This window comes from Polyodon spathula, chromosome 8, assembly GCF_017654505.1.
Source record: "Polyodon spathula isolate WHYD16114869_AA chromosome 8, ASM1765450v1, whole genome shotgun sequence".
Classification (NCBI taxonomy): Eukaryota; Metazoa; Chordata; class Actinopteri; order Acipenseriformes; family Polyodontidae; genus Polyodon; species Polyodon spathula.
In genome coordinates, this window is record NC_054541.1 from 24,031,360 (window position 1) to 24,056,571 (window position 25,212).

The 25,212-nt window shown below is 36.7% G+C and overlaps 1 protein-coding gene across 2 annotated transcripts in view; it reads left to right on the forward strand.

Moving 5' to 3' along the window:
- LOC121319633 (signal peptide, CUB and EGF-like domain-containing protein 1) overlaps window positions 1–25,212 on the forward strand; it is a 138,422-nt gene that overhangs the window by 33,688 nt on the left and 79,522 nt on the right. For both annotated transcript variants that reach the window (XM_041257242.1, XM_041257244.1), the window contains exon 4: window positions 2,647–2,781. In XM_041257242.1, the coding sequence (XP_041113176.1) occupies window positions 2,647–2,781 (135 nt within the window). The remainder of the gene's footprint in view (window positions 1–2,646; window positions 2,782–25,212) is intronic.

Below are 25,212 nucleotides of genomic sequence, written 5' to 3' on the forward strand. Positions count from 1 at the left end.
AACAGTGATGGGATAAGATAACTTCCTGATGTCATAGGTCATTTTTGATAAATTGATCCAGTACTGTGTGTATACATTTCACCATCAATAACCAACACTAACCTCTTAATAACCTCAGACCTTTAACCTGGTCTAGTGCACAGTCGAGCACACTTCTGCGTGCAGTTCTTGAAATTGTACTATTAACTGAACAAATGTGGAATGTTTATTTTTATTTGATTATGTGTTCATGGAATCCAAATAAATATGACTATACTTAATGTTCTAATAATCTCTGCACATATATCATGCTACATAAACAATTTTCTGATTGTGTAAAACTGTTTCCCAAGGATGTTGGGCTCTGGGTCATGGGTCTTCTGTGTGTGAGATATTCCCCAGAATTGTATTAAAAACTTGTACACATCACTGCTGTTTGCACATCAATTTCTCAGTGTGTTTGCATGGCCAGTAATTTTCCACTATTTTTGGAATACTGAATAATCAGAATCTATATTCCGCCATGTAAGCGGCATATTTGGAATACGAAAAGGAATATTCCACCTCTGTATATTCTGAATATTGGAGGTGGCAAATTCCACTAGTATGCAGAATACTAGTGGATTATAAAGCCATGTGCCGACTATGATGCGTAACCCACAACAGACACGTGCAATAACAAATACAGCAGTAAACATGACGGCACGTGCGAGGAAACACAGCTGCTTTTGGTCTGATGAGGAGACCTCACTTTTATTAAGGATTTTAAAGTCGTTAAACAGCTTGATGGCAAGAGTGTAGAAATGTTTAAAAGGAGGCGGAAAAAATCATGAAGGGGGATTTGAGAGCACTGTGGATCAAGTTCATCATCGATGTACATTTTAAAAGGACAGTACTATAAAGCTAAAAAAAAAGAAAAGGCAAATTTTCCTTGCTTTGTCCTTATGAATGACATACTGGGTAGTCACTCATTGCCTTCACTGACCCGGTGTAGCATGTGAAAGTGCATCCCGCACAGCAGTGTACCTTTAACATGTGCACGTCATGTGATGTAACGGGAGACAATGGAAAAAAAAAAAAAAACCCTGAGTTTAACATTTTAAAACTAGAAGAAGCAGCACATATTGTACATTGTCCTCTTTGCAAACTTTTCCCACATCTGCACTTTTGCTGTAGGTGCGTTTATTCACACAACTGTTTACTTGTATTACAAAATTAACTACAAGTGTATAGAAAACTAGGAGTTGTATTCAATGTTTTATTAAGTGTAGTGCTTTGTATAACTAGCAAGTAGCAAAAATTACAAAACAAAAATTAAAAATGTATTTGTTATGTAAGAGATGCACTCTCTCACAGCGTGGTGGACATCGGGTTTGAAGAAGAAAGTTACCCTGACCAGCTGACTGACGAGACTGAAGGAAAATAATTCTATCACTGTGCCATCACATTATAATATATTAGCCATCACATACATATGATCTATTTATTTTTCTAAAGTGCCACTTTGGGTCTAAAGTAGGTATCAGGGCACTGTATAGATACAGTATAAAATGCTCTTACAATTTGAGTAATAATATACAGTAAACAAATATCAATACATGGTAGATCTGCAAATATGCATCTACATTTAAAAAAGCATACCTTTATGTATTTATTTATATACAATTACAGCTCTCGATAGCAGAAATTCAGTCAAATACTATTTGAAAAAGCAACTATGCATGTGATACTTATATGTATAATTATATATATATATATATATATATATATATATATATATATATATATATATATATATACACACACACACACACACACACACACACATATATATATATATATATATATATATATATATATATATATATATATATATATATATATATATATATATATATATATATACACATATATACACACACACACACACATTATTTGCTTTATTTATTTACTATGGTTATTCTACTGAACATTTGTTTACTGTAGGCTCTGTTGATGTGCTTGGCTAAACAGGGGCAACTCATCTTCAATCTGTCTTCTTGTTTTATTAATAAAGACATGAGCGTGCATGTCTGCATGAACAAAATTCAGACCCACAAGTATCTACACAATCTCAAAATATTAGAGTCCATATCTGAAAAAACAAAAACAAATAACAGAAATATACATCCACACCATCAGCTCTTTACAATGATCAACAAACTATTCTACAATCAGCACTCTTTTGGTTTGCAGTGGGAAGCAAGGTACGCATGCGTTAATGGCATAAAAGGAATATTCTGTTTACCCTGTAAACACAGAATATGAAATGAATATGAGAATTCCACCTGCATGTATACAGAGCATTCAGAATAGTCTATTATTCCAAATACTTAATATTCTGAATACCTGAGCTATGTAAATGTGTTGATTGTCAACTGTACCTGTACTTTATTTGATTTTTTTTAGAGAATTACATTTATTATTGTAAATTAAAAAGATAGCTTATTCAGACTAATGTATTTAATAATATTGAAATACATAATATTGTTTACTACTGTACATTCCATGAACTGTGCTTGCAGTAGCAATTTTAAGGTCTATAGTTTTGTGAATTTAGGTTAAACAAAGCATTAGACTTTCAACTGTTTCTCCATCGCTGATTGCTTCTTTCCTTTTAATTTCCAGATGTGGATGAATGTGCTGACAATAACGGTGGCTGCCAGCAGATCTGTGTGAACACCATGGGAAGCTATGAGTGTCTGTGCAAACAGGGCTTTTTCCTGAGTGATAACCAGCACACCTGTATCCATCGTTCTGACGGTGAGTGTCAGTCTTTCTGTCAAAGGTGGGGACTTGTGGCACCTCTCGGTCAGGGGGAAATCCTAACATGTAGAAAGAGCCATGGACTGATGATAATCTCACATTTATTTATGTCACTGTACACCCCGCATCAGAAACAGTACTAGATTTCTTTAAAATCATTGCAACAAATGCCTACCCTCATTTATCTGTATAAAGCTTAGGATAAGGTCAATAAGCTTGCAGTTTGGGGTCTTGCTGAGTTATAGGATTTTTGTGTGTGTGAATTTCATTCTGGTTATTTTAGACTAATGCAGATCCAGAAACAAATATAGACAACACCATTCATCTCACTGTGTGATGACATCATCATCACCATACTAGGGTAAGAGTGGACTCATGTCATTTAGTGAATGTGGTTTGGGTCTCCTCTATCACAATATATTTATTGTTGTTTTCCAAATTTTTATTTTTTATTTTTATCCCTATCTGGACCTATTTAATTGGCTAATGTCATTCACGCCAAACAACTGTTTATTTTAAACTCCATGTTGTATCTCCTCCGTTTCACAAATGAAATAAATTGTTGTTGACTTGTCCAAGCACATACTGGAAACAAAATAACCTGTATGCCATTGCAGTGCAATCCTCACATTACAAAAAAAAAAAAAAATGTTAAAATAACAAATGTTTAGGAGCACTGAATGATTGCCTAGCTTGAGTGCAGCCCTGAATTCCAGTGGTGTTACTACCAGACAGACCGTTTACTCTATATTACGAGAGTAGAAATCTCAGGTTAGATGCCACTCTTTAAAAAAGTCATATTTATACAATGTGATTGTGAAGGACTTTATTCTGAAGTGGCCTATAATGAAGCATCTGCCATTGTAGAACAGTGTTGGTAATATAATCTGGTTTTAAGAATTTAGTTTAATATATTTTGCTTATAGTAATGGCAGAAGGCCAAGTAGTAAGTATTCACTTTTACAAAACTACCAGTAAGAAAATGTTCTGTGCAATATTTAAGACGTCAAAGAAGGTGACTCTAAGTAAATATTACACTTAAGCATTTCCAATGCAAACATTCACTGCAGAGCCTTGTGCCTTATTGGTCTTCAGATGTATTAATACCCAAAGAGAAAATGCAGCAGGGTGACCAATCCCCATTTCTTCAAATCTGGGTCATTTAGGGACAGGTAAGTACAAAAAGACAAAAAAAAGTAAAGTACACATAAAGAATAACAATTACTTTAAAATGAAAGAGCATGAATCATACTAAACAAGGCTAAAATGTAGATCAATAGCCTGCAGTACCTGGCAGATACAAAATATGAATTAGTATAAATGTGGGAATTTATAGATCTGTAAATCTCAGAAGTAAAACATTCAGGATCACAGATTGAGTTATAAAAATATGTGCACATGTTTTGGGTGCAGGTAGAATGCTTTGATGTACTGTTCTGTGCTGAACTGGAAGTAATATTTTAATTGATACATACAATAATACCTTTGTAGTGTGACCTCTTGTCTTTAAACTTCATCATAAAAAATATTGAGGACAGTGAATTAGTGAAGGGCTGTTACACTGAAAAGTACTGGGTAGTACAATTTACCAGTTTACTGTCAATATTGCCCATCGTGTGAGTTATCGAATTGCAAACTAAGGAGGGAGCATTGAGTTAATAAAGATGTTCCTCTTATTCAGATATACAGTTCAGGGACACAAAAGTATTTAATCTGGAGCAGCGCCTCCCACTAAAGCTGTGTGGGACCACAACCAGGGATTTTGGCAGCTCTGGCAGGAGGACTTGTTGAATTGGCACGGTGATCAGTGTAATTTGTTAAACGGAAGTAGTGAGTGGGGGGTGAGGCTGGATAAAACTGATTTATGTGGTGCAGAACCTCTTCTGCTGCCAGCAGGGCACAGAGCCTTACAGAGAATCAGCAGGGGAGTCGTCAGCGTGAAGAGAACCACAGTGAAAACACAAAGCAACTGGCAGCATTCACAGTGTCTTTCTTTAAGTATCATGATCATTGCAAATTGCAAGATTAACAAGAGGTTTATGATAGATTAGCGGCCGTGTCCTTTGTAAAGTTGGGCTGTCCCTTTTTCTTCTAACATTATTGCTGTAATCGTACAAAATCAATTATTTTTACTTTATTCCCTTAGCTATATTTTTCATACTTCATAATTTTGTATACTTTAATATACTTCATCATAATTAGGGCCTCTGATTTGGGGTTTTACCCGATTTAACCCGATGTTAGATTTTTCAAAATTACAGCAATATAGCTTCAAAGTTTTTGCTTTTATTGCACAATTTTCTTCCTAGTTATTTTTATGAGTTTGTGTATAAGCCAAGAGCATTTAGATGTTACAGTCAATTGTTTCTCTTTGTAAAACAGCATGGAGTAAACTTGATTGGAACAGAGAAATGCCTCCATATACAGTGTGTGTGTGTGTGTGAGAGAGAGAAAGAGAGAGAGGGGGGAGAGAGATAAATGTCATCAAAAGTTTGCATACCTCAATGTGTGGAAATATACATACGTTGGGGATTAAAACGGTTGATGACAACTTTGTTGTCAACACTTTATGCTTAAGCATTTGTTTATTTCTTTCTAAATAAAACCAGATTTCTACACAAATATATCTTTTTTTTCTTGATTATATATAAAAAATCCACCCGATTTCCCCCGATTTTTTCATTAAATTCTACCCAATTTTTTTGCATTTCTATAATTACATTTTGTATACAGTGGTCCATTGTTATCATTGCAAGCAGCAGCGGGTCCATATTCAACACATAGGCGCCTAATGCCCCCCCCCCCCCCCCCCCTTTGAATATGTGCCCCTCAACTTTTTTCGTTCATTATTTATGTATTATACACTGTTGTGTTTGGCATTGGTTTGCTTTACAATAAATGTTCTCTACATGCTCAAACACATTGATTTGACCCAGGGTCGGCACCATGGCTAACGTTATCTAACAGTAAGAAAAAGTGTTGGCAGTGAATGTGAACTTGGCTGGCAGTCAGGGAGACGACTGCACGAAATATTAATACTTAAATATAGGCATATATTTTTTATTTATTACTCACAAAAATATCTGAAGGAAGAGTGAGTATAAGACCATTATTAAAAGGTAAGGAAGAGAGAGTACCAGACCGTTATTGAAAATGTAATAATGTTGGGTTTTAGAATTAAAAATTAGGGTAATGTTGCCGCTGGGCCATGAACAAGTTATTCCCAGCAACAGCTTTTATTTTTAACTTAGATTAAGCAGTAGTAAATATATCAAAAAGTGGCATTTTACAATCACACAAGCCTGATTTTACTTCAGTGAAGATGTTGGCTTCAATTGTTTTTTCATCAAAAGCATGTAACTTAGTTGTTCTTTGGTGATATTAATGTTCAGGTTTCATATTGAAACATGTGTGCTTACTAATCATTTAAAATCACATTTGTTTAATAATAAACACTTAGGTACGTTATGTCCCTGAATGAGTAAAAAACAGAAATGCTGATTGATAAAAAGGACAACTCAATATTCACCAATGTAACACAGTTACACTGTGGCCACCAGGCTGTTGCCCCAGTCATGCAATTTTATTTTTAATTTTTTAATTATTAATGTATTTACTGACTTTTGCCAGGGGCCGGTGAGATTTTTTGAGGGAGGGCGGTTGGGATAACAGTGATCCCATTGGCTGGATATCTCCGTCTCAGCCAATGAAACCGTACACTCTAAATACAGTTCCTTAAAAATAGTTCTACCCGCTTGCCTATTAAGTGACTGCTAATCTTATTGGCTGGATGTATGTGGGATATACATTGACCGCCGACTCCACACAGTTTAAGAACAAATATTTCCACAAACTACAGTATGGATCAGGTTAAATGTGCATGTTTAGAATTAAATGTGATCCAGTGCCAAAAGATCACCTCATTCGAGAGCATTATAAACATGGACCCATTCAAACAGCTGACCAGAAAAGCAATACTGGAGAGCATGGCTTCCAGTGTTCATGTAACTTATTTTAAGATAACTCAGAACTGCTGTACATCTCAAGAAAAGACGAACTGGTCTCGTTATCAGTGTTGCTTTATCAGCAGTGTGGTTTACTGGATGTTTGATACCATGTTCTTTTTCATGTCTTGTCTTTAGGGCTAAATATTTTTAGATCATTATTGACAAAACAATATTTGTAATTAAGGATTAAATGCCATGCTAATCTTGTTACCCAGTGCCTATAAGTTTTCCTGCAACTGTAATACAGCTGAATATATTGTTTATTATGTGCTTTCAAAATAGTTAATAGTTAAAAAAAATGGTACACAATGAAAATAAAAGGGTAGGATGGGGAAGATGCAGTTTTTTTCAATAACTACTACCTTGTATACGCACAGGTGGAGGTAGTTTAAAAATATATTTAATTCCTTTGGAAATCTTATGCATTATCGATATTTTTAACATAGGCGTTTTGCCCCATCCAACTAGTGAAACTTTGTTCTTGTAACCTGTAAGGTATGAATAGCTGGCAAATAGTGTTATTCAACATTGCCACGCTGTAATAAATACAACTGTTAAGCTTTATTTAAACTGTTGATTATAGTTTTTAATCTGAATGTTTTCAGGAAAAAAATAAAGAATACACCTTGGTTCATGAATATGAATCTATATTCATGTAAGATATGAGAACATACTTTAATATTAGCTTTTTAATAAGCTAATATGGCGACATGCATTTTGGTTACGTTTTATGAATATTTAAACCTTAGACATTGACATACAGCTATGGCCAAAAGTTTGCATCCTGCTATAGAATTAACACATTTTGCGCCATAAAGTTGAATGAAACATGCAGAATAATGTTATGTTAACATATTGAATTACATACCGCTTTGTAGTTTTCTATATAAGGACAAAAATAAAAAAAATGCGACATTTGACTCCATTGGTCTGGGGCTGGTACATTTCACATACTTTATCATTTTTCATGTATGTATTTATTTTGGTGCCTAAGGATGCAGGAAGTGGAAGTGGTGTTGGTACGGCCAAACACATCTGTACTCTTGTTACTGTAGGAGCAGTGTATGGTTGATCTGCACTGCCTGTGATATTGTCATGTATCATCTGTGTAAGGGCTGGCGTTTAGTGTTTCAACCTATCAGCACCATGCATTGCCCTACAATAGATTGTTTGCTTTCCAAAAGTCAATGTCTGATGGTAAAACGTGAAAAACATTCTCTAGCATCCTGCACTACATTTAAAACAAAACCGAGCAAAGAATATTTTAACTGCTGACATGCATATGTCAATATATCTATCAATGAACAAGCCATATTATAACATGTTGTTGTTTGTGTTTGTTTAGCACTTCCCTTTAATAAGCTGCATGTTGGTATTATAGGTGCTGTACAGCATTGTGCAGATCTGCTACTGGAACTGACTCTACCATTTGGTGCTACTTGTGTTTGTACTTAGTACATGTTCAGTTAGTAAATATTCTATATTTTATGTTGAAACACTGTCCACTTTTGTTGGTGTACTATTACAAAAACCATAAGTTGAAAAGGATTGAACAGTAAAAATGAGGTTTAGCAGAGCTACACTTGTTATATATTGTGGGTAAGGAAATAAGTGCGCTCAGACGAAGAGAACTGTCCAAAATTAACATTGTTTATTCAGTCATAGATACCAACAGAACAGAACACAGAACAGAATAGAACTCCAAGAACTCAGAAGCGCACACAGGTCTTCCCTTTTATACTCTTGTTAACACCGGCCCTATACATGTCGAGATGCACTCAGCTAACACGTGGCCCTACACGTACTGAGCTGCACTCAGCTAACACGCAGCCTTACACGTGTTGATATACACTGTAACAATTTTGTGCATGCTGTCCACGAGAACAACGCTCTGCACCTGCAGAGCAAAACATAACACCTCCTCCCCCCTTAGCAGAAAACCCCCTTTCAGTCTTTTCCTTTTTTTCTTTTTCAGTTACAAATTCAGTCTATTTGGAGGCTTACGGCTACGTTTGGGTCGAGTTACAGCAGAACTTCTTGTACATGACTCGGTATTTACATTTCTCCATTTGAAACAGTTACAGGCATTTGCATTTCACCGTTACCTACACTTTCAACATTTACAACATTTTCAGTGTTACAGCCAATTGACTCAGTGGATACAGAAACATCATCATCATCATACCACACAGTATTTCTTTCATTTGTTTCAATTTCGGATACATCATTCTCTTTCAGAGCCCACATTTGATTAATGTGTCTCTTTTACCAGTTTACCTGCTACCAAAACCATGTACGTTACTGGACCTAGTACCTTCTTAATTATTTTGTTTTGTCATTTGTTTCCTCCTCCCCTGTTATCTTGTACCAGTTGTTGTTCATGAAGCAGAGACCTGAGTGTTGATCTAGAATTTGCATTCCGCCACTGCATTCGTTTTTGTTGTTGAAGCTGCATCTGTTGTGATGTGTCTGGTCTCAGCAATGAGAAAAGCGTGCAAAGCTGTCTCTTTAAAAACAGCTCTGCTGGAGTTTTCTTTGTTGTCGACTGTAGAGTTGATCTATAAGCTAACTGAAAATTTGCATCTCGATGCTGTACCGACAAGCTGGGTTTGTTATTTTTCTCAAAAGCTTGTTTGAATGTTTGCACCAATCATTCCGCAGCACCGTTGGAAGCTGAATGGTACAGAGCTGATCGAGTATGTCTAATACCATTTATCCTGAGGAATTGTTGAAACTCTTCTGAAGTAAACTGAGGCTCATTGTTGGAGATGATCTCCTCCGGCAACCCATAGGCAGCACATAACTCCTTTAGTACCTCAATTGTTTTTGCTGGTCATTTGGTACAAGCTCTACTTCAGGCCATCTAGAATATGCATCGATAACCACCAGAAAAGTATGTTTGTCTTTCTCTGCGTAATCAATATATATCATTTGCCATGGTCTACTATCCCACTTCCATGAGTGGCAAGGCGCTACAGCAGGTAAGTTCCTGCTACACTTACACATGTCACATTCCTTACATTCGGTTTCTATAGCAGCATCTAAGCTTGGCCAGCAGAACAAACTGCAAGCTAACATTTTCATTTTTACAATGCATTGGTGCTGTTCGTGTAATTCTATTAACATTCTTGATTGCATGTTTTCTGGAATTACCCCTCACAAACCCCACAAAACACAGAAGTTCTCTAGTTAGCTCTGTTTTCCGATTTACATAAGGCATAAGACCATCCTCATCTACAGTATTTGGCCAGCCTGTGAGTGTATAGTACCTCACTTTACTCAACACATTACCTTTATCCGTCTCTGCTGCTATCTCTTTAACTGTAATTGGCAGCTCATCTGCGAACGAGACTCGATATATTGGATTTGGCTGTGGAGGGTTTTCTACATCTAACGGCAATCTGGATAATTCGTCTGCATTAGCATTGTCTTCAGATCATCTGTACCTGATGTCATATTGAGAAGCAGACAGCATCAATGCCCACCTTTGCATATGGGCAGCCGCCAATGACGGTACTCCTGTTTTAGGACCCAGAATCGTAACTAAGGCTTATGGTCCGTCACGAGAGTAAACTTTCTTCCCCACAAATATTCTTTGAATTGCGTAATTCCGAAAATTAAACCCATTGCCTCTTTCTCAATTTGTGAGTAGTTTCTTTTTGCTTTAGTCAGTATACGTGAGGAAAAAGCTATGGGGCGCGCTGAGCCATCCCTACACATGTGTGAAATAACTGCTCCAATTACTACAGGAGATGCCTCGCACGCCAGCACTACTGGCAGCGTCGGGTCATAATGCACTAACACTTTAGAAGAAGTTAGTTTGGTTTTAGCTTCACAGAATTCCCGATCACAACTCTTAGACCATTTACATTTTACATTTTTCCGCATTAGCTCAGTCATGGGGCTAATCAGGGTGGACAAATTCAGAATAAACTTCCCATAGTAATTTAGAAGGCCCAGGAATGATTTACGTTTTGGCACATTCTTGGGAACAGCTTGTGTTTTCTCAGTGATGAGACAATTTCTTGCGCATTTATTTTGTGCCCAAGATATTTTACTTTATCCTGGAAGAAACTACACTTGGCCGTATGCCGTGACTTCCTAGCCGAGAGCGCCATTTCCAGGTTTACCAGGAGTTCCTTGTCATTTTTTCCCGTTATCAGTGTGTCGTCCAAATAACAGATGACTCCTTCCAGACCCTGGAAGATCTGGTCCATTATTCGCTGAAAAACAGCAGGGGCACTAGCTACTCCATACGATAGTTGGTTATACTTAAACAATCCCAGTGGAACCTTTGAAATTATACGCTGTTTTTCCAGCTCTTTGAACAGGCTTTCTGCAGCTGGTTTCAAAGCATAAGGTACTGGTCTTGCTTTACAGAATTTTGGTGTGGCATCTTTAGCCACCCTCAGACTAGCCTTAACTCTGGTCACACAACCAATTTCAGGGCTGAAAACAGACTGGTACTTATTACACAGAGCTCCTACTGCATCAGTAACTCAAAGTATCTTTCTCCAGTCTACTTTCAGCTTGCTGAGCCAATCTCTACCCAACAATACAAGGCCATTTCTCTTAGTAACTACAAGAGCCAAATCAAAGATTTCTTCTCAGTATGTTGCACTTACGTTTCGTTTACCCAACACATCAAGCATTTCATTTGTATATGTCTTTAACACACAATCAGTCGGCTAGAGCTTAACCTTAGGAAACTTTTGTTTGTACACTTTTTCCCGAAATCAAAGTTCAGCTCCTGTGTCTTATTTCTATTCTCACAACTATATTATTAACATTTACATAGTACGGTTTTTCAGATTCATTGCTAGAATTTACAGTGTACAATTCAACATAGCAGTCAGACTCACGATTACTGTTCTCAGAATTCGTGGTTAATGCTGGAGACTGGTGTGTCCACTGGCTGATTTGGGAGGTAGCGAGCCCCACCAGTAGCCCATGTCTTGCCACGTTCTCCAGCAGTCTCTGCTTTCTTCTTCGGTGCAGTTGAAATGCAAGCCCGCTGTGCATGTCCAGTTTTTCAGCAACCCCAACACTGTTAATCCTTAAAGTAGCAGGAATCTGAAGTATGACTCGTTCCTGAATAACAAAACACGGGCTCCTCTAGACAATCGGTGCCATCTTTCTCTTGATAGCGTTTGTAGACAAAGTTGGCCTTTGAGAAAACTGCTTTGCGCTTTTCTTTATGCTTTCTTAGACAGAGGCCATCTCTGTAGCAGCAGCCAGCGTTAGGTCCTTCGTAGAAGCAGGATTCAGCAACCTGTCTCTTAGTTCGGCAATTCGGAGTCCACAAACCAGCCGGTCTCGTAGAGCTTCCTCCAGAAATGTCCCAAAACGGCAATTGACCGAACTGAGTTTCTTTAGCTGTGCCAGAAACTCAGTTTCTCCTTCCAATTGGTTCCGTGTATGAAAACGGTATCGCTCATCAAACCCCTTTTCGCTAGATTGACTGGAAACATAAGGTCGGTGAGCACGCCATGTGTCTTTCGGCCCACCACCGTTAGAAATACTGCCTTCTTTTTACCCTCATCTGCGATTTTGTTACCACAGAAGTACTGCTCAAGCCTATCCAGGTACACTTTGGAACTTTCTTAATTTTCATCGAACTGAAAACCCGCGTCTCTTCCAATAGCCGCCATCCTTTTGCTCTTTTCTTATTTTTAACTGTGCTGAATCCTTGTTAGCAATATCCCATCCTCGTCGCCAATTTGTTATGTATTGTGGGTAAGTTAATAAGTGAGCCCAGGCAAGGAGAACTGTCCAAAATCAATGTTGTTTATTCAGTCACAGATACCAACAGAACACAGAACACAGAACAGAACCCCAAGAACTCCCTTTTATGCTCTCGCTAATCCTACTCGTGTTGAGATAAAGTGCTAAGTAAACATTTCATTAATGTATTCACGTTAAACAGTAAGTAAAAAAAAATCTATGTGCTGTGCTAACAAATATTTTAACAGAATTTCATCTCATACTTTACTACTGTCATGCAACGCTTTGTTTTTAAAGCATGTGTCTATCACTCACTGACCTGGAAATTAAGAGTGCTCAGAGTGGTAGATCCATTTTATTAGGTTTGTTTTAAGTAAACTACAAATTTGGGTACACCCTCACTGGGGTTTAAAAGACTTAACTGTCTGTATCATTTTCTCCAATGGCATTGTAGTGTCATAAATACTGCCTTCTGTTGTGTGGCGACAGGACTGATTAAATCTCCCCCAAAAACATTTCAGCTGTCATTTCTATTAAGAAACTTTTAGGAGAAAATGCCCAACAAGCTCTCTTGGAGGATAATGCAACTTGTTAGCTGAAAGCTTTGTTTTCTGCTTTGTTTATGGTTCACTTCCCTGGGCAGCTGTTGCTTTTCACCTAAAGTTTAAACAATTGCTCAAGCTTCCAAGATGCACATGTTCTATCGGAACGCTGCCATGAATGAGGATGACAATCTTTCCAGTCAAGTTTGGCAGTATGGCAACTCAGGATTTCAGGCTTTGTTATTGAAATGGTAAAGTAGAGCTTTTTAAAAGTTAGCTTTGTGGCCAGAGCAGAAACAGTGCAGAGGGGATCTGGACCTTGCCCACTCATTCAACCCAGCTCAAATAAGGTAGTTAAGAATTAAGCATGGCAAATCTGCTAGAAAGATGGAAATATTTAGATTGGAATTGGTTTTTTTTTAATTTAAAACAAATGTTATTCACTTTGTTTAGGTTTAATGCTCTATTTACTTGTAAATACATTGCCGCTTATTTTAAGGTAAAAACATTTCTGTAAAAAATTTGGATTAGAAAAATATGGTATAAGTATATAGCCACATCTTCAAAGACAAAATGCTTCAAACACATCTCTAAATGACCTTTTTGTACCATGTATTGGTCTCTGGACAAAGGCATATAAAGTGGTCTCTTCATTATCTTTAGGCATTCTTATAGATTAGATTTATAGTCATTTACTGTATTTGTTGAGGATTCATTTTTGCATGTCTTCTTGTAATAAATAGAAAGACAATAGGAATAATTTGGTGCAATTTCATCCAGGGAACAGCAATTTACTTTACAGTACATTTGATCATTAAATTGACTTTTAAAAAATCTATTGTCTCATTCAGACTGGCTTCTTGAAAAAAAAAAAAAATGCAGACTTGCACTGATTTATAGTTGAAATGAGGACAGCAAAATAGGTTGCCCTTTACTGAAGAAAGAGCTATATATATTCAGAACAATTACCACAATTCTCCTACAGCCCATCAGTTAGGAAATAGGACCTATGGGAGCCTGTGCGTCTCTCCCTTATGGCTGATAGATAACCGGAGGCAGCGTCTCTTCTGTGACTTTTTGATCGCACTGCTGCTATTTCTTTAGTGCTAACCATTGCCCAAAGCTGTACAGGAATCTAATTACCTATTGCTGGTCTCCTTGAATATATGAACATTTGTTTCTTTTGCAAGTTGTCAGGCTATAATTATATTGTTAAATCGTGTCTTGCTGTCATTCCAAAGGACTTTGCCCCTTTAAAAAAAGAAAAAAGACCTGGGAAATGGTAAGGTGAAAACCACATCATCCAAACGTTTGCAGTGTAGTGAATTCCTTTAGTTCATGGAACGTGAAAGCATAACACAGTAAATACAATAATCAAAATTCAAGATAACTAGTCTCTTGCTTTACAAATATCCCAAAAAGCAAAATATTATTGTTACATTACATTACATTAAGAGGCCCCGAATGCCTAGTCCAGGAATTACAGGGTTAATATTTACCATTGTATTTAGAATCTCTCTCAAATATCCTGCAGCTAAAGGGATCTAAAAGTCACAGCACAGTAAAGCGTAGTGTTAAAAAAAAGCTTAAGGTACCTCTCAACTCATCTTCTTGAAACGAGTCCCTGGAGACCTTCTTTTAAAAATGTACAGACTAAGCTGTCCAAAGATGCAGTGCAACATTTTATTTATTCTTAAAGCCTGGTCACTTTACTAAAGGTGTTATTAGTATACTGTAAATATAAAAAGTGTGGGGGTTAGTCCTAGACTTCAGTTAGCTTAGGATAATATTTCAGTGTCTATACTACAAAATGATTTGCGTGCAGTACTTCATTTTGCAGATATTGTTTTTGTAGCCTCTGGATACTTCTGCACCCTGGACAGGTGTTGGTAGACATCAACTTGTGCAATTTTTAAAAAGTTACACAAGTGTTGTGCATCACCACATGTCCTATATCTGAGCTCTAAAGACAGTGCTAAATAAATGATGCTACTATAAAAATGGAACAATATTTTCAGAAAGAAAAGAGCAGGTTTAACAATAGAAAAATGTGGTAATACCAATTAAACTTAAAAGCCCATAATATGTAAAAGAATAACATTTTACCATTCAAGCTCTGTAGTCAAGACATAAGTACATGTCTTATGGTGATGTCAGTATTAGCCAGGAAGAGATTCATTGCAATGTAAAAAATATTATTTTTCAGTGAAGATTGGTTTTGGTCAGCCCTTTGGTTTTGTTTAACTAATATTTTGAAGCTAAAGTTGACTCTGGTGAATGGAAAGATTCACTGTAAAAGAAGCCTGCTCAAATAACAAAATATAAATGAAACATAAATAGCAAGAGGTGCAGACATAATGGAGCCAAATCAAAACAAAAACTGCTGAAAAGCTTAAAACAAACCCTATGTTTTCTTTCAGACTGATTTGTGTATTGCAATACATTCTGATGCAATACATACAGTCATGCTTTGTGAGCGGGGTTTGACGGTCAAAGTCACTTGGCTATTGCATGTTTTACAGCTGGACGCCATCATATAAATTTTCTACATTTAAACTCTTATTTCCTGTCATGACTGTTTCTTGTGGTCGTGGGCTGTACATTACTTCAACACTTAGCTGGATGGCCCAGTATCACTGTCAAGTAAGTGGGAAGCTGAGGCTTTGACACCCTTTTTTCTCACTGTTATCATTCAGTTTTGACATTCCAGGTATCAGCCCATGAATCTTGGCATCCTACAGCCCATTGAAGAAACCTGCAGAGGCATTTGCTGTCATGAAATTTTGAACAGCAATCGTCATTTTGTTTTGTGTCAGTTTCTATAAATGGAAAGGGTTAATCAGTGCCAGCACTTGTCTGCTCCATGTGATTTTCAACAGGATACAGCCAAGGTTACCTTAAATGAGTTGAAGCACCACTAACCTTGTGTGATTTCCATTCCCCAGGGCTCTCTCTTCACCCCTTCTGTTTAATACTTCTCGTTAGTCCAGCTTAATGCTCAGTGCATAGTAAACTGAACTCCACTTAAGTGAAGTCATTGAAGAGGGGGAGGGATAACATCTTAACTGGAGCAACAAAAATGCAGGCTGTTTTTTTAAGAAAAGACCTGATTGAAATTCATGGCTCAGTACCTATAGCATTGTGGATTTTAGTAAAAGGGGAAGAATGACAGATTTCAATTAAAATGGCATTTGCAAAAGGGGGGAGGGGAGGGAAGTAGAGCATTCTTATTAAACACCTTTTAAAATATAAGCTTCCCTTTACACTTCAGTTTGTGTGATGGAATTAATGAGTTACATGGTTTTACTAAACTGATAATTCATTTTATCCACTTGTGCAAACTTTTAACAGTTTTTTTTTAGCAACAAATTCTACTTCTTCTAGAGACCTTATTACTTTCTCTCAACTGCTGATATCCAAGTGGTCACGACAGTCAGATCTCTATCTTTGCTTGGCGTGAAGTAGAGGAATTTGCTGCGCTAAAGCATCTGTAATATTAGTGAGTTTCTAAATCATGTTCCACTAATTGCAAAACATACAAAGCCACTCCAGGTCAACTTTATGTGTAACTTTGAGTGTGAAGCTGTTGTGCATTGAGAAATGTTTTTATGTTTCCTCAACCCACAGCCACACATAATATAAATTGATCGCCTTTTAGTGACAATTTCAACTCCAAACATGGAACCTGAAGGGCCAACTTTGCCCACATGGTCTTGAACACCAATACACACCTGAATTCACATTGCTTTGTATCAACTCTGATAAAGCAGAATCAGAAGAAGTAGTACAATAAATTATTAACTTAATACCAACAATGGGGGGTTAGTGGTTCAGTAAAGAGGTATGGAGATTTTGATTGAGCAGAATAGGGAAGCCTACATTGTATGTGCTCTGTGGTCTTGAACATTAGTGTATGTACTGTATTTATTTTGCCTTGTTTTTCCTCTTTTAAATCAAATTAATAAAATAGGAAATAAATTGGATCATCATCATCATTTGTTCAAAAACAACCTAAAAAAAAAAAAAAAAAAAACACATAAATGACCCATGTTGCTGTAAAGAGACTAACTTTCCCAGGGGTCGCCAGCTATTTTAGGGGACCTGGGGGATTTTCACCTTAGGTCATTTTAACTGTTTGCAGTCCATTTATTCAGCGCTTGTCAGGCGCGTCAGGTCCGATTTATTTTCACACGTGCTGTTTATTTTACACGTGCTGGACACACAAAAGGACACTCAGTACTGTATCTCCAGCCAAGCCCTACCCCTTGTTCGCTGTATTTTCACATACCTCTTTATAGACGTGCAAACTGACAGATCCTATCCTGATCACTCGTTTTATCACCAAACTCCTCAAAAATGCGACCCAAGTCATTATTTTATTACTATAACATCTCAAAAAGCTCAAATGTCTGTGATATTCTTTGAGCACTGGATGCGGAAGCTGCTATCTCTTTTGTTTATGTCTGTGTTATCTCTGTAGTGCATGGGGCTATGAAATACACCATTTATTTTCGGCTTCATTCGGCTCCTATCGGTCTCACTCGGCCATTGAAAGGTTTTCTCTCTGCTGTTTCCAGAGAAAAAACGAATAGAGACCTGTCCTTTATGTCTTTTGGATGATGTCGGACAGGGTCCGACATCAGACTGGAAAGGGAAAATTGTAATGTTGGACCTGGTCCGACATAGGACCGCAAAGGGTTAATGTGGTTTTAAGTATTGTAGCTTTAAAACCCATGATAAGCTTCCTAATGACCGGTGAGTTAATTTAGGCCTATACACGTACACTACTATCAGGAGCATTAAGGTGGAAGGAATAAATATTTGTAGTCCACCTGCTGTGTTGGTTTACAAGCTTGGAAATTAGTATTTTAAACATGTTTTATGTAATGTGTTACAAGAAAAAACCTTCCAAACAGTGTCTGTCAATCCCTGGAGCCACAAGGTCTCTGAACCACTGTGTTTAGGGAATTTCTGCTCACAGCTGAGGGGTATATATGTGAAGTGAATTGATATAACAGATTTTAACTTGAAGAACATATTGATCCACATTCCTGGCTAGTCCAACAACGGTGGGAAATAAATAGTTATGGGCTATAAAAGGAAACAAATGGCAGCTTTTGAAACCTTGTACATCAAACTATTATATATTTGTACAGCATATAGTTTGGTGAATACTGGACCACAGTGGGGAAATCATTGTTTAACTGATTAACTAAGCTTAGTTAAACAGCAGCCTCTTAACTACTAATCCACTGTAATGTTGGCTGCACTTTTACCTAGCTTTTTCATGATCTCATTCTCCTCTCAGGAGGCTGAGGCTGGCTGCGAACACCAATGATCTGATAGAAGTGTTGCGCTTGGTATTTCTCTGCTCAGTTTGAACATTTTTGCTCATTTCGTGAGATGAGGTTTAAGGCTTTTTGGCCTCGTGCCTATTCATTCTTGTGGTCATTGCAAAACATTAAGGATCACCTCATCTTCAAGAAAAAGGAGACTAAAGGGAGCTGGAAAAATTTCACTTTTTACATTAACTGGATTTGACACTGTTTTGAATTCATGAAAGAAAAACATTGGTTTAATATGCATGGTTTAATATCAAAACAATGGTAAAGGACTTTACATTTATCTAGACCGATAGGTATTTCAAATTGTCAGATTGAACACATTTCATGGCCCCCACCTAACCCTGTCAACTTCCTTGTATATTTTGGATGCTGCTACCTTTCAGTATTTTGCAGCGAATAAACACATTTTAACACCCAATTTCTTAATTGGAATATGGGGCTCGTAAAGGTTGCACAGATTATTAAATTGCATCTTTAAATATTGCTTTAAATATTGTAAACGAGCCTTGCGGCTGAGGTTCACTTCGCCCTTTAAATATGGATCCGGACGCAGAGATGGAGGTTTTTAAAGCGCGGATGCGCTATTTTTTTAATAATAAAAACAAACAAAACTAAACAAAAACCTAGCTCTTATGAGCAATAACTGACACACTCTGGAACATACACTAATAAGCCAGATAGCTAAGCTGTTTACCGGACGAAACAAAACTCAACAAAAACAGTTTCACACGAACACTCAAAAAGGCTAGAACAGACTGGCTGCTTTCTTTAAATACCCTGCACCTGGCTGTAATTTACAATGATAGCCAGCTGCAGGGAATAATTACTAATAAAACAATTAACACAATAACATAATTACTGAAATTGTGGCTTTTCAGCATGTGACCTTCTGGGAGTTGTAGTCCTTTGCTCCCCAGGACTACCCTTTCTCACAATATATACTCAGAAATCTCTCTGTACTGGTGGAAAAGTGGCTAAAACTTACAAAAGCAACACAATTCTGTTTTGGACAGGGCACCACTTTGGGGAAATCACAGCCCATTTTCAACAAGTTGGGCAAACGGGCTAGATTTCAGAACCTATACCAAAGTGCCTTTGAAAAATGTGAAATATGAAAAAGGTGTGAGTCAGTTATCCCCCAGTAGTCTGTAAGAATCTCCTAGTCCTTGAATACATTGGAGTTTAGCATTGATGGCATATAGATGCATTATAGATGCATTGTTATTGTGTTTTAATTCAGACCTAGTCACTCCATTTGCTGGGCAATCTGAACATCCACTTGGCAGAAACCTCCACAAAGCAAAGTAACATTTCATTGTCCACATAATAATAATGTTTAGAATAATTTTTAACAGACAGGGATAACTATTTCTGAGGGTTTCCTGTCCTGTTAGAGCTAAAGACGGCTGTGTTTTTCCATGGAGGAGGACATACAAGGGAACCACTAGTTAAATGTTGGTTTTACCATCAAAAGCTTATGAAGAATTTAGTCAGGCCGAGTTTCTTCATGTTCGGTTGGAATTATTCACTGCAAGGAAAAAAAGGCCTTTGTTACTAATAGGACTCTTCGTGCCTCTCACGACTGCCTTTTATGATCCCTTTCCATATTATTTTCTATTAATGAGGTGAAAAATAGCCTTTGCTCTGCTGTTGAGAAAGAAAAGATAATTGTTCTCTTCGTACGTTCACCGAAAAGCTTACTTGTGTTCCTCAAGTGTTTAAATGACAGTGATGCAAAAAACTACATTGAAGGCATTTCCATGGCAACAGTCTATTTAGAAGAATGCATTCTGTGGCATTGTTGTGCCCGAGGAGAAAGGGCAGACTGTGTCCCTTTGAGATGTACCCATGACCTTTTCTTTTCGATGATTGGAATGATTTAGAAACTGCATCTTTAGGCAAAGTACTCTTCTGACATTATTCACCCTCCTATGAATAGCACACTGGAGATATAAACAACCAAATTAAAGAGAATAACTCACGGGGAGGGGGCTATTTTGATGCTATAATGTGTTCTGTTGAAACACTAAAACAATACAAAAAAATAAAAAATAAGTGCATTTCATGTGCCTTTAAGATTATTATTATATATTATTGACATGACCTATGCTGTAGGACTGTAGGTTTCTTCATCTCTTCAAATGTTTTAGTCAAAATGTTCCTGTCCTCAGCTAGATAGATGAGAACAGGTTTGAAATTAGTCAGGATTTAAACTTTGAAATTATGCATGATGGCCTCACTAGTAGGTAGGGTGCATTAAAATAGAAAAGAAAATCTCTACAGGGCTTGCTGCTCGCCTATCACGAGTGGCTTCTATGTCACAAGGTCAGGTGATGGGTTGATTAAGGGTCATTATTCATTTAATATTTAAGGTATGGGAACATATGTTAGGCCTTATTTTCTTACAAAGCTATGGTCACTGTAGATGGAGTACAATATTTCTTATTTCTTATAGTTCTTATTAATCCTAAAAGGATTTCCTCCAAACATTTTTAGTACGCAACTTAGTATGCAGCTCTGTACACAGCTCCGTACTAACCTTGCAAGTTTGTTGCAATTGACCCATTGTGTCCTGAGGAGGAGAGAAGCTCTGTGATTTAAGGGTAGGTAGTGAATGTAGTAGATAATTAATACAAGACTGTGCCACTCTGTGAAACGATGGCTCGTGCGATGATGTCAGGTCAGGAAAAGCCGGACACGGAAAGATGAGTGAAATTTGCTGGTGCGCAGGTTTAATAATAAATAAACAAAACAAAAGGTTTCAGTAAAATACAAACACTTTCACAAAACACAAACAAAATGTCACGGTGGCCAGAACAGATAGAGACAAACCAAACAAGTATAGTGCTGGTGTAAAACCAACACAGGTAGTAATTGTTTTAAAGTATTAGTTTCTTTATCTCATGACTCTCATTCTGTCTGTGAACACACTAACCTCGATCAGCCAAAGCTGCAGAGTTTTATACATGTGACCGTCTCCAAATTAGTAATACATCAAACAATCTGGAGAATTTTAACCCCATTTAGACAACAAGAACAAAACATTGTGTTTTTACACACATAAACAATACATTTTAAATAATAATACAACAAATAATATAATACACATAAGGACGCAGTGTACCCCGTCACATAGTCAAACATCAGTACTGTATAATGAGGTGATAAAGGTAGTAGGGGTGAAATAACCAGGTGGAGCTATATTTTCAGTTGAAGTAGAAACTGTACATTAAGACAAGATTTTAGTAAATTTTTTCTAGGAATAATAATAATAATAATAATAATAATAATAATAATAAACGTATACACTTGGCAAATAAATCTGGTACCAATCCCAAAGTGCTTGAAACAAAGGAAACATTCTCTGGTAAGTGCTAATTAGAAAATACAAATACAGTTCTTTGTTTTTCTACTACTAAGAGTTCCGTATAGTGCTTGATTGCATTTCACCCCTTGAACTGGCCATTTCTGGAATTAAATACTGCATCTTAAAAGCTATAAACACATGTTTTGGATACTTCAACTAGTGACTGGATTTAAAACACATCCCAGAGATTGCATACACAAAAAATTATGAAAATGTGCACAATAGCTTTTTAGTCCTGGTGGACATTAGTTCACCACAGAGCAGTGCCATAAATTAACACTTAAGATAATTGAGGTTGACATGGGCTATGCTTTTTCAATATGTTTGCTTTTTTAACCTTGTCTGGGTTTTGAATGGCATGAAAGAACTTCACACAATAAGAAATGGAAAACATTTGTCATTATTGATGTCATGAAATGGAAAACATTTGTCATGATTGATACTGAAGTACAAAAGTAATGTATTGGTTTAAATTGATATACTTGCTGTTGTAAATAGCCATATTATATTAAAGTTGACTAGTATAACCGATTTACCTTCTATTTCTTTTTATGTTAAATGTCCAAAACCAAATACCTTCAACATGATAGCCTCAATCTGCAGCCTCCTCTATTAAGTTAGGTTTGGATTAGTTGACAGTCTCTCATGGGGGTGTACATTGGAAGTTTCAGAAACAGACAATTGCAGTGGAGGTTAATGGGTTTAGTTCTGTTACATTCATCTGTTCAATAGACCAGTAGTGAATGTAGAGAGACTGCTGTTCACCTGAATTCATGTGAAAAACCATGCTGCTTTTTTTTTCAATAAAATAGCCAATAGCCAAGGCCAATAGCCATTATTGATCTTGGCCTTGGACTGTTATGTGATGTTGTGTGAATGAATCATGAGCTTAATTACACTTTCATAATATTCCCCCTTCTCATGTCTCCTTTAGGGATATTTATTTCCTGCCATACATAATAGAGTAGCTTACTTATGAAAGCAGCAGGATGGAACTTTACAAACAGCTACAATACAAAAAATCAATACAAAAATATAATTAAATAAATAAATAAATACTAGAACTATGTATCTGATGGAAAAATGTAATATTATAGTAAATGAAAAACTGGGTTCTGTACCATTCTGTACCAACAGTAATTTACTTGGCTGATTTGGAAGAATATTATTGTGCCTATTTAACTTTCATAAGCATTTTATGTGTGTTTTGTGTCTAACTGAAAAAAAATCTGACCCCCTTTTGATGCTGCTTTAAAACAGTAAGGAAACCAAGCCCTTTGCTTGGTGTGCAGAGTTCTGTGGTATTTGAATTTCATACATAATTGGGCTATATTGCTTTGTCTTCTGCAAGCCAACCCAAACTATAGGGCCTAATTCACTAAATGGCAATAATGTGTTTTGCACTCAGTAATCCCCTTTACTGCGTGCTTTGTACACCTGTTGTATTCACTAACCAGTGGCAGGCAATCTAGCCGTGGAAAAAGTGTGTGGAAAAAGTACAGCATTCGAGTCATTTAAATATAATGAATAATGTTAATGGATGGAAATGCATGCAAATTACGTCACAAAATACCGGGAGGGAGGTATTTGATATGCAAACCATATTCACTTAAGGGCGCTAACTTTACTAGGTGCTTCAGCGTGTGTTAGATGTACCTCTTATTAAAACCAGGCGGTGTCATAGAACAAACAGAAGGGCTGCACAGGACAAAGAGAGGGAGAGAGTATTTCAGACCAGGCAGATTTTAGGGCTGTGTGAGGAGGAGGTAATAACTAGATACAGATTGAGCACAGATCAATCATACTAGCCTTAATGTAGGGCCATGGAAAATTCACAATATTATGAATTTCACAGAAATCCTTACAGTATTTTACATTACTCTTCACCTCCCCTGTTCATTTCATACTTTTATCAAGTAGAAGCAGCGCTACAGTAGCTGTACACAGTCTGGCATCAATGTTGTGTATTTGGTTACTATGGCAACGGGGTCAAACAAATACCTGCTTCATGACTGGTGAATTCCTCATACTGTACAATGACATAACTTGCGAGTAAGAGCCGGGAAGTTTAAAATGGCTGTTTAGATATTGTTGATTTATTAGCTTGAGGTGTATGATTAACATAAAAATGCAGACAGCTGACAAATCAAAAAGCTAAATTAATTTCAACAGAAGACTGCGTTCAAGCTATGAAACGAGGAGAATTTATAATGTGTGTTTGGGTCATCTAAGAAAAGGTACTATTGACAAGCATCTTGACAGGGCAGTACACAAAAACAAGAAAATCAGACTTGCAGTTCAGGCTAAACAATTACAGAACAGGCAGGTCACAATCACAGGACTGTTTAAAAACAGCACAGAAAGTGGAGAAACACGTAATGTGAACACACTTGAATTAGTGGAAGCCTTCAGTGCAGCGAACATACCGATACAACGGCTGGTCAATGAAATATTACAAAGTTTTTTAATGAAAAAAATCCTGAATTGTGGAACAATGCCTAACTGTGACACACTCAGACGAGAGTCTCTCCCTAAAGTGTCTTTTATAAAGAAAAACACAATAGCTTCTGTTTTGTCATTTCAGTTTTACAGTTAACGGTTCTCCTGTGTTTAATATTTTGGGATTAAAGGCAGCAAAATAGTCAATGCGAATTACATGTCATTGTAATTAACGTGTCAACATACGTTTTAAAGGTTTGCAAAACTCGAAAATGTTGCTGAATATCTCATTCAAGGTTGTTTTAAAAAAAATCTGTTTTGTCTTCTTGTTCATTTTTTTTTTTGCAGCTAACAGATCATTTTGAACGACTCTTGTTTCCAGCAAAAGTTTGTTTCATTTTTAAAGATTGTTTCAATAGCGACTTGAGTTCTAATGTTACAATGTAATCGTACATCCTCAGACAGTCGGCTATGTTAATAAATTTATATAGTCACCGAGTACTTGTGATATTTAAGTAGGCGATGCTTAAAATATACAAAATAAACTGTAAATGTCCAATAAATGAATATACACAGAGAGAGGTACAGTCATAAATACAAGCAATCAAATGACATAAAATGTTAAAAAGTCACGTTTCGCCAATGAAAGTAAATGAAATGTAAATAATGAACTTTTAATTGACTGAGTGATTTATTTGCTGACTTTTGATTAATATTACAAAATAAATCAGAGGGAGGTCAAGTTGAAAGAACAAATATTTATAGTTCATTCAGCACCAAAAGGCCTCTCCTAATACCCCACTACCTCTTCTGCTAATACATTTAGCTCCTGGTCTGTAAACTTTAGATTCCTCACTCTGTGCTCCTTGGTCGCTGTCATTGTGACAAACTCATATCATACTTACCTTTTCTTTCAAGCACTACTTTATATATATATATATATATATATTATATATATATATATATAATATATATTATATATATATATATATATCATACATTGT